This window comes from Amblyomma mixtum, chromosome 3 (assembly GCF_055824585.1).
Source record: "Amblyomma mixtum isolate Tamu chromosome 3, ASM5582458v1, whole genome shotgun sequence".
NCBI classification, from domain to species: domain Eukaryota; kingdom Metazoa; phylum Arthropoda; class Arachnida; order Ixodida; family Ixodidae; genus Amblyomma; species Amblyomma mixtum.
Window position 1 is genome coordinate 111,839,247 of NC_143014.1, and position 19,533 is coordinate 111,858,779.

The 19,533-nt window shown below is 47.8% G+C and overlaps 1 protein-coding gene across 2 annotated transcripts in view; it reads left to right on the forward strand.

Annotated features, from left to right (window-relative positions):
- Positions 1 to 2,340: 2,340 nt before the first annotated feature.
- Positions 2,341 to 19,533, forward strand: part of LOC149351416 (uncharacterized) — a 241,766-nt gene continuing 224,573 nt past the window's right edge. For both annotated transcript variants that reach the window (XM_089580744.1, XM_089580745.1), the window contains exons 1-2: positions 2,341 to 2,684; positions 8,801 to 8,846. In XM_089580744.1, coding sequence (XP_089436870.1) covers positions 2,628 to 2,684; positions 8,801 to 8,846 — 103 coding nt within the window. In that variant the 5' untranslated portion in view covers positions 2,341 to 2,627. The remainder of the gene's footprint in view (positions 2,685 to 8,800; positions 8,847 to 19,533) is intronic.

Genomic DNA, 19,533 nt, shown 5'->3' on the forward strand with positions numbered 1-19,533 from the left:
TATTCTCTGAAGAAAAGAACTTAACACAAAAAACATTCATACATTCGTATAAGTTGTGGAAGTGTTTCTACAAAACTATTTTGCGGTAAAACAACGTGTATTTCTCTTTCAGTTTTTATGTACAGTTTAGCTCTTAACCACACTGTAACACAGTGCAAGGAAAAACACTGTCCTTTGTGGACAACTGGAATTCTCAAAGCCATTTGCTTTGCCTTGTGATAAAACGTGGACTACTAAATTGCCTAGCATCACCGTACATCCCAAAAGGCATGTCGTATATTCTGGGTGCAAGCTTAGCTTTTGCAGAGCATGCCTCAATGTAACTTTGCATGGCCGCCAAATGCTGCATCAAAATAAAAGTAATCTCAAACATGCATCAATGAGGCCAGCGCAGACGCTGCACCACCACTCAACGGCCAGTCGCCTGAATGCGACAAAAATAAAGTTAGTTTTTTACAATCTCTCTTCATTAACTGCGTGCTTAAAAGGCGCTAAAATCGAGCCTCTGTTACTTCGCAGTGTGGCTCTCATCCACTTCATATATACATTCGTCCTCATTGGGCTGTCATTTTATGATACATTCCGACAGTGTCATAAATGACATATGTAACAGTGTACGGGCCCCACACGATCTAGGACGAGCTGAATGTCAAATGACGTGTGTCGGTTATTTTCAGTGAATCACTAAGTCCGCAAGACAGTCTGAATCGAACATCATGCAGCCCTAGCGGATCACTAGCAACACTGCTTAACCTCTATGCGAGGTGAGTGTGCTCAAAATGAAAGAAAGAAGGTCACCGGAGCTAACTCCGGGGGTTACCGACCATTCTCTATGGCGTAATGTGCTGACACAAGTCTCCAGGCCGCGCCTGTCACAGACACAAGACAAGCTCCCGAATTACTTTTCATGTAGCAATAAATCTTGTGCACATTAAGAATGGCAATGTATAGTAAAGTTAAACATTCTTGCAACTGTGCTGAGAAAAATCCCCCTCCCCGTTCATTAATATCCGTGGAAAACAACGGCAAAGTTAAGCTCAGCGAAGGTAGTGACCGTCGCTTGTGGTACCCACTACGTGCGTGGTCGTTTGGATATTTCTAATGTTAGTTATCTTCACTAGCTTTCCTCTCTCCTGTCAAAGCACTACTCCCTGTTAACGAAAGTCTGTCCGGAGTTGTCACAGAGAATTAATCAAGTAACCAAACCATGGATTACTAAGCCCTAGATAATAATTTGCATATTCAGTAATATATAATACATGGGAGAAAATAGAAAAACAATATCCGTCTTATGTGTACACACCCCGTAACATTTGTGCAAGACTAGTGACAGCTGTGAATACCACTTCCTTGACGACCGTATTAAACTCCGCTCATCTCCTCCAGCCTGGAATGTATATGTACATATACCCAGGGGGTAAAATATATAAATCAAATTTTCCTTGCTTTTCTATTCCTTTTTTCCCAGATTCTAAAATGGGCCAATAACACCCCGCTACAACTTTTTTTCCCGTAAAACCGCTTCACTACGGGTGTCTGCAGAATATGGAACCAAGTTAACGCCGCGTTTAGTTATATGCGTGTGTGCGTAGCGTTCCCTCTGTGACGAGTACATAATGAATGCGATAATTTCCGCGTACATAATTCGCTTCCTACTCGGACACCCTCTAGGAAGTGTAAGCACCAAAACATGCGGTAAGGATTTCTAAGTCTGTTGCGGCAAAGTGCTTAGTGTGTCAAGCAATATAGGTAGTAGATGCGATGGCAACTTTCGACGGCTGCAGTCAGCGAGCCGAGGACCGCAGGGAAGAAGTCCTGGGGGATCTGCTGAAAACTGCCGCAGTTTTAAAAGCTCGTACAATCCTCAGTGCGTTAGGTTCCTTCCGAATTGAATCTGGGCGTCTGGGGGATCGGAAAGAAAACAGAACAGGACGGAGCTGGACGCGCGGAGAGCACGAAAGGCGCCACCGAGGCCGCCTATCTCTTCCCGGAGCGCGGAAGGCAACCCGAGAGCGATGTGAGGCGACTCATCGCGCACGGCAGGCCTGACTCAACGGCGAACGGAACAAAGAGCCGTCATATTTCCAGCGCGGGTGCTTGCTCACAATCGACCGGGGCTTGCTTCTCGCGAGCGGCCGGCACAGTTCGCTCCGCAACAAAACTGCCGACAACACTGACAACATCCACCAACACGTGGTCGGTGGCCGCGCCTCGCGATTTCGGCGTCGCGTCCCGGAGGCCCGCTCTGGCTGCAGCTCCGCCGCTAGGGTAGCGTCCGAGTCGCGGCCTCGCAGCCAATCAGCGCGGGCGCAGGGCGCGCGCCTCGCCTGACGCGGGCGCCCCGGCAGCCGCCAGAAGGCGGCCAGATTGAACGCGGTGCGTCGGCCCGTAGCGGGGCGCCGAGCCACCACGGTTTCCACCGACGACACGGCGCCGCGGCCCGCTCTGCTGCCTCTTCCGGCGTCCGCGGATTGCTGCTGGCCTCGTGACGCGCCTCCACGGCGCACGTCAACGCCGTCGAGTGCGCGTGATGCACGACGCCTGGGAAGCGCCGAGTGAAAGGGACGACCCACAGCGGCACCGCGTCGCAGCCCGGCACTGAACGGATTTCTGTCCCAGCTGCGACCATGTGCGACCCGAGGACTGTGATTGAAGGCTCGCTCAAGTACCGCGACGGCCGAAAGGTAAGCTGTCAGAGCCACCGGTGAGATTTCGCCTTGTGCTTCGAGCCGCGGAATCAGAGAGTGAGACGGCGATGAAAGCAGCAAGAATATGGAAAGTCAATTTTAAGTACCGTCTGGGGCTCGACATGTGACCTGGTGCGCTTTGTAGGCATCAAGTTTCGGGTATGCAAAGTGTTATGTTGTCAAGAGAGTAGAACAGACAAGAGAAACAAAAACAGAAGGGAGCTCCTTTCTTCTACTAAAACCGCGCGCGTAACAACTTACTTTCAAAAGAGGTTGGGCGCTGTTCGCCGGAGACATATTAAATCAATCTAGAAATAAAATCTCGTATGAACTGTGTAGTACTGTGTACAGCATCATCAACGGATGTCGCACGCATTTATCGCATTTTGTGGCCACCACGGGAAAAGCAGAGCTGCACCCTGTCGTCCGAAATGCACTGCTTCTTTGTGACCTAGAAGACACAAGCTCACATGTCAATGACAACCGGTGAAATTAATCGGAGGCACGCTTTCTTCCAAATGATCTTACGGCAAAACGTGCACACTTACGTATGGTTAAAGATACACTGACACACGCTGAAAAACATAACGAAGGTTTACTACAGTTTCGCTGATTACCAGTCTTTATTGGAGTAATGAATGATGGTTACACGCTAGTAGTTATGGACTCTGTAAAGGAGGTGCTACAATGCTCTTGAGTTACAAAAAACATTTAAAATAACTGGAGGGGGCAATAGAAAGAAAAGAAAAAATGTAAAAACAATAAAAATGAGAAAGAAAAACACAAAGAGAAAAAAAACCCTAACACTTGCGCAGGTATATACTGTATGTGCGGCCGTAGAAGTCGGAATCCAGAGATATACGCCCATTAGCTGCACTCTGATCTAACCACGGGGGCACGCACACGTACACAATGCACGTCCGCGAGTGTCTTGGCCGAGGTGTATTTTCAGAAGCATGTCATCCCTTAATGACTGGTGGCTGCTTTATTCTTTTTAGTTTTTAATGGATGAGGTTCGCTTCCAAAGTATACTAGAAGGGTGATGGAAAGTCGTCTCCTACCACTGCTTCCGGTTCCAGCTTTCTCGCCCTGCTCGCTTGCTTTACGGAAGTCGCTTATTTTACTAATTTATTTGTGCAGTAACATCACTGATCGTAAGACCAACGCGACGTCAGCTGTGCTGTGCTTTGTAGCGTGCTTTCTCACAAAGTGCAATCAAAATAACAGAAATAATGCGAAGCTTTCTCTGAGAATGCAGCGCGATGTATTGAAACGCGCTGTGCACACAGTGGCATGTACGTATGAGTTGTTTGCTAGCTCGCTGACAGCCTTTACATTCTGTGCGAAAAATAACATCTGCCATCTGCTAAAAAGGACAGGGTGTAGCACTTCACAATGCGGCGAAAAAACAAACACCAACGCGTTAAGCCAGTGCAGGCGCGCGTTTTCAGAGCATGCTCAATACAGCCAGCTTCAGCCGGCATGAACCATGACCCAGCATGCTTACGTTTCGGGATTGTCAGTTTCTGCGCTAAGGACACGCACGTACGCAACACGCTCTGATCTCACCATAATGTGGTAGAATTAACGATGTCGCAGCACTAGTAAATTACATTACAGGCATGCATAGCGACTGCAATGCAGGAGGCAAAAGAGTAGGAGAAAATTGTAACCGGAAGTAGATCGTAGGCGTGTACACACGCACACGAACACATATCGATCACGTTTCACGTGATACTTGCGGTAATACAGAATACAGTACGTACTACGTCCGCCGCTATGGATGAGGGTGGCGCTGGGGAACACTCTTAAGGTTAGGCTACATGCAACATAGACACCCAGAAAGCAGGATATTTAGACAACCGTCGCCGTAGCTCAATGGGTAGAGCATCGGACGCGAAATTCGGAGGTCGTGGGTTCAGATCCTGCCGGCGACATGTGGTTGTTGTAAAGTAACAAAAAGCAAACAGCAAAAAAAGTGAATGACTGAACTGCAGCTCAGCCTACACGTTCATGCCAAGAAGGGTAAGAAGACATGCGTCATCAAGCCTGCTATTTCCGCAGCCTTGATAGCCTCTCACATAACTTGGTCCTGGCTCCCGGCGATGAGCGCGCAAATATTAACACAGGATAGCACCAACAGTCTCAGAAGTGAGTGCCAAGATGGCCAGATATTACGTGGTGTCCCGTTGATTGTAAGGCATGCGCGAGCTACTGTTCTCGCCATACATGGGTGATGATTGTCACCATAAAATAATTTCGATTCGTCTCTAGAAGCCAATGCATTTCGGAGCAGTGCTCTGCTGGTGTGGTTTCCGTGGAGAAGAATAAAAAAGCTACCGTGCCCCCCCCCCCTGCCCTTTCCTGCTTTACAAGCCTTGCAAGTCAGCGAAGCAGGCGCTACTCCTCCATTGCGCGTGTATTCGTTCATGTTTCACGCCGTCATGCATGGTTCGCACCATCGAATGCATGTGCAACCCCTTGAGAGTTAGGGGAAACCAAAGTGTCATTTACAACAGCAAGCCGCCGTCGTCCTATTCCCGCAGTGGCCACAGTTTCCGATAAATGAGTGTGACATTCCTAGTTAGCGCTGCTACACGCTTATGGTAGCAAAAAAGAAATGCCTATGCGACTATAATCGCTTTTGTTTGTGCTTAAGTTTGTTATTATTACGCAGTAATAACAACAATGAAAAAAAAAGCCTCTGAGGCCATACTTAAAGTTTGGTCTAAATATGTAAGCGATGATTTGAATGAATAACACTCTTGAAGCGACGCTATTCGTCAAAATTGTAGGGATAACATGTAAAAATCTCAGTCCGTATCGTGCTATATGCCTTCCAAGCGTTACAACACAGCTTAAGTATCGTTTTCCTGCAACACGCCGACGTAGAGCCGTCTACAAATGAAATGTGATGAGAGGCTGGAAACACGCTGAAAAACACGCATGTGCTAGAGGCACTATTACAGCTTTTATTTGGAAGGTTACTTTAAATATGCACTCACTCACTCACTCACTCACTCACTCACTCACTCACTCACTCACTCACTCACTCACTCACTCACTCACTCACTCACTCACTCACTCACTCACTCGCTCGCTCACAGACTCGCTTGCTCACTCACTCGCTCACACACTCGCTCGCTCGCTCACTCACTCACTCACTCACTCACTCACTCGCTCGCTCGCTCGCTCACTCACTCACTCACTCACTCACTCGCTCACACACTCACTCACTCACTCACTCACTCACTCACTTACTCTAACTCACTCACTCACTCGCTCACACACTCACTCACTCACTCACTCGCTCACTCACTCACTCACTCGCTCACACACTCGCTCACTCACTCACTCACTCACTCGCTCACACACTCACTCACTCGCTTGCTCACTCACTCGCTCACACTCACTCACTCGCTCACTCACTCACTCACTCACTCACTCGCTCACTTACTCTCACTCACTCACTCACTCACTCACTCATTCTTGCAGTATCGCTTTTCATTCGCTCACGCATACGTGCAACAGGACGAAAATTCATGACTGGCGTTTTGAATAAGCAAGAATTTTCAGTGCTTCGATTGCCGATAAACGTCTTGCATATCAAGAATTCACTGTCAGTTCTAAACTATAGTAGGATACAACTTAAAAAAACAGCAGTTGCTAACGCTGGGCCGCGGGCACGGACCGCGGGCCGCGGCGTCCTGTATTACTCCACTGGCCAATCGCAACTGTAAACGAAACCAGCTTTTTAATGTTTGACTGTATCAAACAATCCATGCATCAAAATTATAGAGCTCATAATTTTTTTCTTGTGATAGTCTTCTTGTTTACTTAACAAGAAGCGTTTAAGCTGCGGACTACTTTTTCGTTGTGGAGGAGTTTTGTGCGCGGAGGCTGAATGTGGGCGGAGCTTCACTGCAGACTTAAGTTGTATCCGACTATAGCTGCATTTGATATGAAAAAAGTTGAGTGCTTTGAAACCCTGGAGCAGGATTTACATAGAATGCCTTTTGTGAATTCAATTACTTGTCTATAACTCAGCCCTGACAGTTAATCACCTAGCGAGCGCCTAGCTCCTCTGACCCCAGGCGAAGCATTAGTACAGCTACCTACCTTGATCTGATTCCTCTGTTCTCATGCACGCCGCTTACTCGTGCAAAATCACCAGCATGCGAATAAAAGGCACAAGCAAACTCCAGAGTGCCATATTTTCTTCACCAGAAAACCGCACTCACCAGTGACTGTCACGTTTTCTTCTGCGAAACTCGCGCATCCGTCACATTTTATGCAGTGACTGATGATAGGCACAACGTTTGCACGACACTCTCGTTTCCGAGAGAACATGCCATTGCACATTAAGACGAAGACAAGCCACCTTGTCAAAACGTTGGCCAAGCATCCTCCTCAGGCTACCCCTTCCCTTGTTTACTTAGTTTATGTTATCAAGAAACCTATCTTCCTGCCCTCTCTCTACCTTGCGCTGGATAGGTTTTTTTTATTTCGATATCGATAACCCTAAACTATACTGGTAACGGCATTTGTTATCATGTGTCGTTGGTATCTAAGGTGTATAGTATATTACATGTTGAAAAAGAGATGAGCCGGAAGACAGGCTTGAGAGCGAGTGTCATTCCTGTTTTCAGGAGTAAACTAGCTGCTTCTCTTTCAGCATTTCCGCCTTAATTATCTTTTCTCAACCAGTCGTCAGCACGTAGCTCTTAATTTGAGTCCATGAGCGCCCCTCATGCGGGTAACCAGCGACTGTGTGTTTAAGAGCCCTATAAAAGCCCCGACATTTCATATACTGGGAGACCTGCATGGCAAAGCAGTATCGTGTTTCGAAAACGATGCATTGTGATAAAATTGGAGCTTTCAGCTTTAAGATGTAAGGGTCAAGCCTCAGCGCCAAAGCGCTAAGCTGGTATAAACGGGCGAGCGGGGAGAGGGAGGGACGGGCAGGCGCTGACGCTGAAGCACCTCCCATGCAGTCAGGATTTTTCGTCTTACCCTAAGAGGAAGGGAGGCACCGAAAATCTCGCGCATATCTTGGCCCATGTCGACTATTCTGCTACGTCAGCGAGGCGACTGCTTCTCGTCGGTTTTGTCCCAGGGGTGCCCGCGATGATAGGGCAGGAGGCGCCCGAGAAGAAGCAACCTCTGCATCGCGCCATCTGCATACGCCCATAATTGAATATGACGGTTTGCCGCTGGCCGCATCCTTTGCTGCGAGTTTGTTACTCGCGGCGCCTCGCCGCGCGCTTTTCCGCCGTGCAAGTGAGAATCGCTGAAGACGCTGGCTCGTCCATCAAAGTCTGCCAGCTTCCTTCCGCGCTAGGGATGCAGTCTCTTTCTTTTCTTTTTTTTTTTTTTATCGCACCGTGGCCATCAAGGAGAAGCAGATGTACAGGCGCTAACCGCTAGGTTCATGCATTCAGGAGGAAAAAGGCAGTTTGCCTGTGCAAAATTTATTTCTGCGGGTTGAGGCGCGCGGGTGGACGCAAACGGTTTTGTGAAAAGGGCTCCCTAAATCTGACCCGTTATGCTCGGAGTTTGTTTCTCTTTTCTTTCTTTTTGAAAATCCGTTATGTCAGCTTCAGAAGCTAGACTTCCGAAGGTGCGAACGAGAAACAGGACAAAATGTGACAGCTCTCTTCAGCTTATTCCAAAATCAATTTAATCGTGCATGCTATGTGATAGGGGCCACTTCCATAAGGGTTGAAGGAATTTTACTTCAGGACATTTTTGCTCGGGATGCCTGCTCTAGTAATATTTTACTCTCACAGTCGCAAAGAAAGATGGAGAACTTTTGCCGGAAGGAATACAATTTTTATGGTAATATTATAAATAACAATATGAAATGAAATAAAATTAGGTGTTATTAAACTGCAATTTGCTTTTCAGTGAGCGTTTATACTCCTTCATATTATTCTGTGATGGGTGCAGATATCATGAGTTATCAAGCCCTCTTTTGATCTCCCAGCCTTAATTCTTTGCATTCTCGCAAACCTATAGCGTAATCGTGCGACTGAAATCATGCAGCCGATAATTTGCTGTCGGTGCTTGTGTTTTAAGTGGATGCTACTAACAGTCGCTATTTTTTATTTCAGTGGAAGAGCCGCTGGTGCGTCGTCTCCAAGCTTTCTCCTGTGGCAGGTGACGTCTGCAGCATTTTTCATCACACCACCCAGTGCCTTGCGAGAGCGAGAAAAAAAAACTAAGCCTTTTTTTTTTCGCTGTCGCATAAGTTCATTTCGCAGCACAAACCTTCTTGTTAGCATGAGGGATATTAGGACTACTTTTTTTTTTTTTAAGCTTTCAGGATGGAGAGCAAAACAGGGTATCGGAAGTTATGTTCTGTAACGCTGCCCTTTGTAGCGACCTCAGGGAAACCAGTAGCTCAAGATAACCACAGTTTGCGCCCCAGAATGTTGTACTTTCAAGTTCAGAAACGAGCAAGACTTGACCACGCCGGAGTTGTCTTGTCAGCTGCAGATCACCATAGCAACTGGACATCTCATTACATCGAACGAGTTCCATATGCTACCATGCACTTAAGATAAACTTGAGCATAAGCAAGGCATTATGCTCAATTTGAATTGCACAAGGGCAGCTTTGACCTAATAACTCTATGGAACAAGGTTTTTTTTCGTCTACACGAGATGGAGAAAAAAACATACATAAGCAAGGCTTCTGGGAGCTCGTGTTACGGGTCGCTCCCGCTTTGTGCGACTCAACCTGAAAGCTATAGCGAGGCTTCTCTTCGTGAAGCTTCTCGCTTTTTTAATTTAACTTGCTTTTGTGTGTGCGTGTGTGTGTGTGTGTAACATCGTCATAGTATTGTCCGTTATAGTGTTTTTTTTTTGTGTGTGTTATTCTTGACTTCCGAGGAAATGTTGTATTATTGTCTTTAATGCCGCGCTATGTCTAGTGGGCTCGTTCTTTCGCTGTCGCTTTTCTCGAAAATTCAAGCTGTCTTCCCACTGTGTAGAGCTGCTATTTATTTCAGTGGTGGCTTCAAATGCTCTAAGAGCAATACTGATTACAAGTGAGAACATCGAGCCCGCATTCCTTGCTTGCTTTTTGCAGTAATTTTGTACATGAAAACGGTTGAAGTTAAAGGGGAAATGATAATGAAAAAGTTTTACGGGCATTGCTTGAATTCCATCACAACCGCAGGTAGGCGTTCCAAGAAACCCGACATAAACGAATGCGTTTCGTTGTTTTACTTTTGGTGGTGCTCTAATAGTTCACGTAACAGTATCTACAACATCTACGAAATAGCCATCATCGAATTGATCTCGCAACATGGCAGCGAAGGGGGTAGCGTGATGCTGTGGTAACAGCTCTCAGTGACGCGCAGAGATCAACACAGTACTAGCTTGGGAGACGGAGGCCTGTGGTGAAAAGCTTGCTGGGCAAGCAACGGGGTGTTCATGAGCGCTTGACATAAAATTTCTTGTCTTCTATTCGCAGCTCCGTTTCTTGTTGTAGTTGTTGCTTTGTGTGCTGGTTTACCGTGAGTATGCTTTGCCGTGAGTAGCACCGAGTGGCTGGTATCTCGACCCCCTTTACTTAAAGACACCAACGTGACGCCTTAGAAGAGCAATAAGTGGTCGGAAGTACCGAATTGTCCAACGAGCATCTAGATTGGATTTTCGCGCTGGTGCAGAGTCGACTGGCTGCGCAATCGGAGACTTTAATCCGGCGCACGGGGCTCTCCAGTGACACAGCGTCCTTTGTTCTGGCGACTGCTGGAAGCTTCAAGTGTGCGCTGTCTTCGGCTGACTACCGCGGCCTCGGGGGACGCAGATCGGCACTGCTCTCGGAGCCGACACAATGCCCGTGTCTTGTTGCGACAGCCAAGAGGCGAAGATCCGAAGTGCGCGAAGCCTGGACGGGCGCTGCGTCGTCCTCGCCGATTCACGAGCACGCGGCGGCCCGCGCGCCGTCGCCGGTGCGATCTCTTTTAACTTGCGCGTCCTCGGCGGAGTGCCATTGAACAGTCGGAGCCTTTTCAATCGCAGCTGTTAGCCCATAGCTTAGTGTCCGTAAGAAGTCGTGTCAACAACTCCTCCCTTAACGGACCTGAAGCGCGGGCCGCCTCGGGGGACGGCGGGGATCGTGTTGGCTTTTCCGCTCGGCGGCGCGGCTTCGGCCCCGGCCCGCGTCTCGGGGCGCTCCCTGACGGCTTAGCTGCTGCGACCGGATCCCGGCGCCAGCGCCGATCGCTTAGCGCCGCTCGCGACGAGCGCCCTTTTCCGCGTGCGGCAGCGTCGCCGAGGCAGCGACCCGTTTACGCCGATGGATTAGTTCCCAAATGGAGCCTGAGATTCTGTGACGACGGCTCGGTCACTGGAGCGGAGCGATCGGAGCACTCCTCTTCCGGGGACTTGTCTCTCGGCGCCTTTTTCGCAAGCGGTTATTGGTTTTCTCCTCATTTGGCCAACGCTTTCCCCAGCTCCGCGGTTCAGGTTTTAGGTCTGGGTATTTGAATCAGAAGTCCGCTACCGGTGGTAACGCGATGAGAGAACTGTGCTTCGTGACGATGACCGATAGAGATGGCTGGGCCTACCCGAGAAACTTTCATCCCGGCCTACATAGATAAAAATATGGTTGTGGCCTTGTGAAAGCTAGGGTGTCATGTGAAAGGCAAGCCCCAGTCGAAACATACGCCAGAGTCGTGCCCAAAATACGTCAAGTGGTTTGGCGTCTGGTTGTAACGATAGATTTTTCTGCAGTAGTGTAGCATTTTTCTGTAGTAGTATAGTATTTTCCGGTAGTTGTGTCGCAACGACAAGGGACAGCACAGTACTACGCATAATTTCGTTTTTACTACAAACTCATTAACAAAATACTACAAAAAATCTTATGACGACAGAAAATTTTGTTTCCTTTTTGATTGGCAGCTAGGTCTCAGAAAGAAAAAAATGTTAGCTAAAAATACCGCTGTGAGGTACGCTGCATTGGCTCACATTGAATGAGGGAAGTCCTGTAAAGGTGTTTGTTAAGGAAGAAAGTCATTGATTACGCACATGATAACCACTGTTCTCAAAGACATGAAACGAAGCTTATGCGGTAAACAAAGGAAGACGCGGGAAGCTCACGGCAGTCACGGGGCAACCGCGCCGCGTCTCCTAGCATGGGCATTCATGACGCTGGAGTCCACACTTCGGTACTTTGCAGTACGGATTTCCTCACCCGTCAGCTTACGACGACGCGAAAAGAAAATGCGTTTACACTGCGAGCGAAGATTCGTACTGAATGTACTGAATTGGCACTCACGCTTCAGTTTCTCAGGTAGATCATTGTCTAACGAGGACCGGTTGTCAAAGTGGTTCTAGACAGCGGTGCTCTGTTCTGCAAAAAGGCTGTCATGAAATGGTATTTCATCACTCTATGAGGGCGTGGGAAGTTCGCCTGATTCACAAAAACCGTAAAATTTTATGAAGGCGTGAAGGTTCCTGTCAGTAAAAGACCCGCAGTTTGGACTATGCACCAGGCTTTGTCACGCGTGCAATGCCAACACTCGCACTGCCTTGCTCACGATTATCGTGAATGCAAAACTATGGGAAAGGAGCTGCCCTTCGCTGAGCTAGAGATTGTGCTGTCGAAATCAGGTGAAAGAAACCTCGCTCAAAGGAAGCCATGAAGCTTTGAGAAACGCCTCTTGTTTCCCTGTGAAGCATACAAATGCATAGGCGCCGCAGTTTTGCTTAATATTTATGTATTTCACGACATTATCTTTGGCATCCTGGGGTCAATACATCGAACATGCCATTGCTTTACCAAGGACGGCAGTTAGGGCAAGTTGTTGAAATCCGGTGGCGCCTAGTGGGAGACTTTATCTATGACATCCAGCATGAAAGCGGCCGCATAAGCAGGATATGACCGAAGAGGAACTGTCAAGACGGTTCACTCCCTGTCCTCTTTTTGACGGCACTCAAAGACCATTTCTTCGAGCTGAAATCTGTCCTATGTTCCTGCAATTTATTTTTCTCTCCTCCGGCTATCTAGGCCGGGCACAACCGGAGGCACCTATGCTCTCCCGTAGAGCGCGCGATAGTATTCGCTCGCGTTCCTTCAACACAGAACCCACGCGGAAGAAGGTCTTTCCGCATCACTGAACAAAAACCAGGGATGTTATCAGCTACGTCTCAGATTGAAACGTGCTATCGCAAGAAGTGCCGTCAACTCAGCTGTTTGTTTTCGCAGGAGACAAAAAAAGGGAGGGGGGTGGGGGGGGGGGGGGGGGGGACGTGTTCAGCGGTGTGTGATCCTCTGCCGGCGGGCCGATTTCCCGGAGGGGGCTCGTTATCGGGCCGCGCGTCCGCTGCCGCCGCCCGGGAGCCGCGGGCGCCGCAGCGGTGTGAGCGACCCCGGAGACGCGCGGGGCCAGCTGGCCTCTGTCCGGGGTTGCACCCGGCCCTTTTGAACGCCGCCGACGACGCCGCGCGGGCCCTTCGCGGCTGCACACAGCGCGCGGTGGAAGATGCTAAGGCGACGTGATCTTTTGCTCTGCGCAAATCAGCTGTCGCGGTGGGAGGCGCATATCAAATCGCCTTCAAGCTTGCGACTAATATCTCCAAGCGGATCCCAACCAACCCGGCTTATGGGGGGCCTATATCAGTTCTCGGTTCGCACCCTGTGGGTTACGATAAGGGTTAGAGAAAGCGTTCCACTGCGCCATTTTAATTGTCTGTCTCTCTTGTTTCGCTGAGAAAGACAGCGATTAGTCCAACTGCCGTTCCTTCTCTTGGCTTCTCTTACTCGTTATGAAGAAGTCACTTATATTCAAAGTACCGCGAGCATCCATGCTTTCACTAGTCCTGAAGACTTTGTTGCCTGTATTGCGCCACGAAGCGGCGTGATTTGTTTATGTCTTACCTTTACTAAATTTGTTTACTAGAAAAGGCTCAGCTAAAGCGTGTGGTACTCGAGAACTGGTAGAAATGGGGGTCTTATTCTCTTTCGCTGAGCGCATTCTGTGCCTCTGCTTGCAGTTTGGAATCCACACCTTTGGAAGTACTTTCAGACAGGTGCTTAGCCACGAAACTCATGTTGCCTGCCTCATACAAAGGCAGCCACGCACTTGTAGGGCGAGCTGCGTACTATACCAGGTGTCCCGGCTAAATATAACCAAGCTTTTAAAAAACACGGGATGTCCTAGCCATCTGAAACCAAATGAGGGTTGTTTAGAGTCGCGTGACCTAGTCTGCAGTATTTTTTTCGTTCTTCAAGGTTGACTAATTAGTTAAGCTTAATTAACTAACTTTTTAATTATTGACTTGAGGAACAAACTGTCAATGGAAAAGTTGAAGATCGTTTTGAGAAACAGCTTACTGAGACATTTGCAGCAAAGTAATATTTACGTAAAGTAGTTTTTTTACCGGCCTTTAACCATAACCCGCGCAATAAGAAAAAGCTTCCACATGACAACTGTGCCACTTCAACGTCCCAAAACGCGCCTTAAAGAATAAAATCCGATTTCTCTGAAGTCTTCTCCTCGATGAGACTTTGAATGCCCATTGGGGCAGAGAAGTGAGCTAGCAGCTGGTCACGTGATAACCTTCTTTTAAGGCCAATAATTGAAGCTACGTAAATCGTAACTTGACGGAAACAACACTACTAGCGGTTTTTCGAGGCGATCTAAAACTTTTGCATTGCCACTTTCTTCCTGAAGTCAATAATTAAAAAGTTAGCTAATTAAACTTAACTAAATAATTAACTTTGCAGAGCAAAAAAATACTCAAGACTAGGCCACGCGACTATGAACAACCCTCAGTTGGTTTCACTGGACTAGGACACTCCGCCTTTTTTAAAAGTTTGGTTGCATTTAGCTGGGACACCCGGTATATAACTGACTGAAAGGAAGCCGAACACACGTTGACTTGCGGCCCCATGCATTGACACAATGGCCCAAGGCATGCACCTTGAGGGCCTCTGTGCACAGCGCCAAAAAGTGATTTGGTTTCATTTCGTTATACTTGTTGATACTGAGTGGAGCTGGAGCGGTAAAAATTCCTGGCGCTGCCAAAAAGCGTGACTCTCCGGGGAGTCAAGTGGCCGAAATAGGGCTGGAAAGTAACCCTTCAGAAATTGGGCAGTTCCAGGGAACTAGGGACAGAGCGTTCCTTGGTGCAGTCTCTCCGCGGCTGTCGCACTCCGTCCTCGTTTCCAGTACTGCCTTAATCATCACTAGCATTTATTACGTGTTTAGACGTTCGAATAAATAGCGACTGGATTCACTTCCTAGAGAATTCGGAATGTCAAGAAAGCATTACACTCTTTTTTGTTCCTTAACTGTACAGTTGGACGCCCGGTTCCAAGATCGGCGCACAAAATGTATGCCGCATGCACATTCCTGGCAAGCCTGCGTGGAAAGTGTACTAGACCCGGCGCCTTTGATACATTTTTTTTCCTCTATGAGAGTGCTTTCTATCCGACAAAAAGACCATTTTTTCGTTTTTCTATATATTTTCATCAGTTTCTTCAAGTCGTCATGCTATGCATGGGTACCTAAGCTAGCGTAAAAGAAAATCCCATTAGCTCAGAGGAATCGGATTTACGGGACAGTATTATTTGTGCCGTTTCCAAACCGCATTAGACCACGGTTCCTGCCGTGGGAGATTCCTTTACTAACTTTCCGTCATACGCAACGAGGTAGAACGATGCTTAAAATCGCATTAGTTCTTAAGTGTATGGCGAGAAGGCGTGTGTGCATCACTGCACAAATGATATTTAAAAGAAATCACCGCCTGTTTCAGTGCCCATCAACTCGCTATACACTGCGAAAGCACTTTCGATACCGGAAAAGGAAAGCATTTCTTACTCTTCCGTGTAGGTGCAGCGTTATGACCTTGACCAGACACCCTGCTCTCGCCTAAAAATTTTGATTTTAGAAATGTTCTGTATTTTATTAAATGGGCATAAACAGCTGTCGCAAAATCTTTGAAGTATTACTAGAGGATGTAGCTAGTGAGCCGCTTTAACGATTACCTACAAGAGAGAAAAAAGAAATCTGGTGTAAAAAGTTTGAGCAGTATGAATGGTCCCTCACCTTCCAAGCCTTGATAATTCCAACAGAGGGGCAGTGTTTTCTGTTGTCAACTTTACTAGGAAGGGAGCGGAAATGCAGTCGAACCTCGTTATAACGCAGCGGTTGATAACGAAATAATGGATATAACGAAGGAATGATGATTCCAGTTGAAAGCTGCAGCAAGAATGCAGCGACAGCCAGTGCTCCAAAATTATTATGAAGCTAACCTGCCTTCGTGGACAATTTGTTACTGCTGAATTCCATTCATTGTTGCAGTAAATAAACGGAGATTTGTGTTGTAAAAAAAGCGTTTCCTGAAATCATTTGGGGGTGTCCTGTTTTCAATGGTGAGAACTCTTGTCAACTAAGGATCTATCTGTTTGGTGGTCATTGTTCTTTAGCTCAAGGCGTGGCGTCTATCATACACCACTGCTGAGAGGGGAAAGAATTGTCTCCAATAATCTTAAGACATGCATTTTTCTGTGTACTTTACTTATCTTTTAGAATAAACAAGAACTTCACATTTTTTGGCATTGCCGCGACCTAAAAAACTGCATGTTTATTTTTTTGCCGTTAAGAAATACTTCTCCAGTCTACAGTTCATTTGATTTGTGTGTGTGTGTGTGTGTGTGTGTGTGTGTGTGTGTGTGTGTGCGTGCGTGCGTGCGTGCGTGCGTGTGTGTGTGTGCGTGCGTGCGCGCGCGCGCGTGTGTGTGTGTGTGTGTGTGTGTGTGTGTGTGTGTGTGTGTGTGTGTGTGTGTGTGTGTGTGTGTGTGTGTGTGTGTGTGTGCGCGCGTTCGTGTGTGTGTGTGCGTGTTTTATTCATTTCTAGACTGCAATATTCCGGCCTATCACGGCCAGTCATGTTTTCATCAACAACAAAACTATAATAACATAGTGAGCGTACTAAAATCATTTTCTCTGAACCCACTGTCGTCGATCATAATAGTCGTTTTATTCGCGACTCTACAAATCCGTGAGTTTACACCCGACAAGTGTCGCTGCCGAAGTTTATGTGCGAGCATGTCCACAGGCGCTGTCAACAAAGCTCGCCTACAGGCCGCGGAAGGTCCATCCAAAACGCATATCCAGTAAAAGACGATCGTTTGCCGAGAGACGCTACCATCTCCCAGAGTGTACGCGCCGACAACATTTTTTCGCATGAAAATGGAGCGCGCGCGATGGCGCGCAGGAGCACTTTACAGCACCAGCTAAGGGGCCACAAACTTGCTTCCTCAAACATTGAAATTTATGCTAAGTACACGCGAGGTGGTGTTTTTCTGTGCATCGTTGAAAATGCGGCAGCAGGAAGGGACTTTCCTGTATAGACTAGCAGCGCCAGAAAAATGGAGCGCCGCAGTCGGTCCGTATTTTGCACGTGTGTGCGGCGTGAAATATGTTCTTCAAACACATCGAGCTTTGTACCGCCTCGGCGAGCGCCAGCCGCGCACACCGTAGAAATCGCTGATGACGCAGCACGGCCTCTCGTCGCTTTTCTCGGCCAAGGGAAACGCTAACGCATCCGGTCGTGCGGCAGTCGGACGTTAGACCGGCGCATCACAGGCTCGCCGAGTTTGGAAGCTCTCGTCCACGTTTCCGGCCACGGATCCGCAAGCGCTGCGTCGAAATGTGCACCTTCGAGTTCGCGAAGGGAAGGAGCCGATTTAGCACAAGCCGTGCGCAGCCTGAAAATGTGGCTGTAGCATAAGAGGTGCAGGGTTGCGGAGATCCTTGATACTGTCTCGAAAACATGCAGTCTAAGGCGAATTCCAGTCGGCGGTACCGAGCGCTCTCTGAATCTGCGAAGGACGTCTGCTGGTCTAGAGACCGTACCGCCGCGGTCGAATAAGAACTCAGTATCTGAATCCAAATCGCCCATTGAAACAGCTGTTCGGTTTTGCGGAGCAAAAAAAACTTGCTCCGGATCGTCGATTGGAATTCGCCAATAGTATATCTAGGTTGATGAAAAGAACCTCCACCTCCACATATGACCACAAGTCTCGCTAACGTCCTTACAACATTGCCTTTCTGACTTTCTATTAAAGACTGACAGCCGTTTGTACATTTTGCACAACACAGATTTACAGTAAGTGTTCAGGTGACCAGGACAGCTAAAGAAAGTTTGCGGTTCAATTTTGGGGTCTTTGATTCCCAGCTTGTGAAGATTGAAGCCTGCGTAGTTTACATTGCTTTATATTTTTGATGGCATGGCAAAGCTCATGTGTTGCTGGTGATAGGCTCATTGGTGATCTCCACATACACCAGTTGTTTCAAGGAAGTCCGCCAATATTTAAAGGAAAAAGGCTTTCTGAGGCAAAAAGATGGCTTTTACGGCATAGTAGTATCATGCGGAGTTGGCGGACGTCACAAAAAAGGGTAAATCATGTAAACTTGTCACCAGGATAACTAAATATTAATAGTCAACTTTTAACTGTTACAGATAGGCAGCTGGTTCCAACTACAAGTGTGTAGCTGATCATTTGTAATAGCCATATAACTTTTTTACAATTTCAGAAATGCGATTATCCTCGGCGCTGTGGCTAAACAAATTTTGGAAATTTCTCGCGTGATTCGAAAACCGCGCGCCGGCGGCGGTGCGTTCCCGGCGACGCCCAACTGTGCAGGTCACTACGTGGCGCATGTTTCACGTGACCATCTTTCTCCCGTGTGGGATGGAGCAGCGAGCAGCGGCGAGCACCACACCACTGTCACGACGAGTGTCGTCGTGCGCCATGAAGTAACGTTAGCAGGTGGGCTGCGCCGAGATCGCACCGCCAGCGCGCGATTTTGGAATCGCGCGTGAAATCATCAGAATTTGTGGAACCATAGGGCCGAGGGTAACTGTGTATCTTAAATTCCAAAAACCGATATGGCTACCACTAATGGGCAGCTACATATCTCTAGTGGCTAGCAGGTACGTATCTCTAATAGCTAAAAAGTAAGCTATTGAACTTGTTAACCGAGTTACTAGTTAACTTGATTCACTTCTTTTGTTACGTCCGCCAGCACTGGTATTGCCATTCCGCAAAAACCACCTTTTTACACAAAAAACCTGTTAAAAAATTATTGAAACAGCTAGTATATTTTGTAGATCGCGAACATCTTCATCGCTCATTTGTTCAGACATTTTGAGTCGACAGCGAAGATCATCCTAGAATAAGGGTGAGCGTAAGTTTTATGAAATTCTTCTGGTTAGTACTCAGTGCTACTTCGTTTCTGAACTCGTTCCCTATCTTAGGTATGGCGCTTGGCTTTTTAGCGCAGCATACATATTTTCCGGCTACGCTGCTATTACCGTCACATCTTGATTAAAAACGAAAGTATTTTAATGACAGCATGTTCAGCCTTCATTACTCGACGATGGATTTCGAGGACACTGAAAACGTGAGACAAACTTTCCCTCCGATCATTTAGAGAAATTCTGCTATGCAGTCAATCCAGCTTCCGTTTCCCTTCCCGGCAAAAAAAAAATAAATAAAAAGTTTCGGTCCACAAACTTTGGGTGCAGACATTGAGACAAATAGTGTCGCGTTCCAGAGCGGCACTTAAAGCAGGCCGACCGTGGCGACCTGGAGGGCAGGCTCGGTAGCAGGCTCGTCTCTGAGGAGCCTCCTCGGACCGCTGCCTTCTCACGGCCGGTCCTCGAAAGACGACGCCCAAGGCTGGCGGACCTGGCGAGGCGTCCTCGGAGGCCATCCTCACATCTTGGCGCACGCCGGGGAGAGGCAAAGGAGGAAGATTTCGGGTTCGTCGATGCCGTATCGATCGAGCCGCGCGGGTGGAGCAGGACGAACGGGGTCGCGC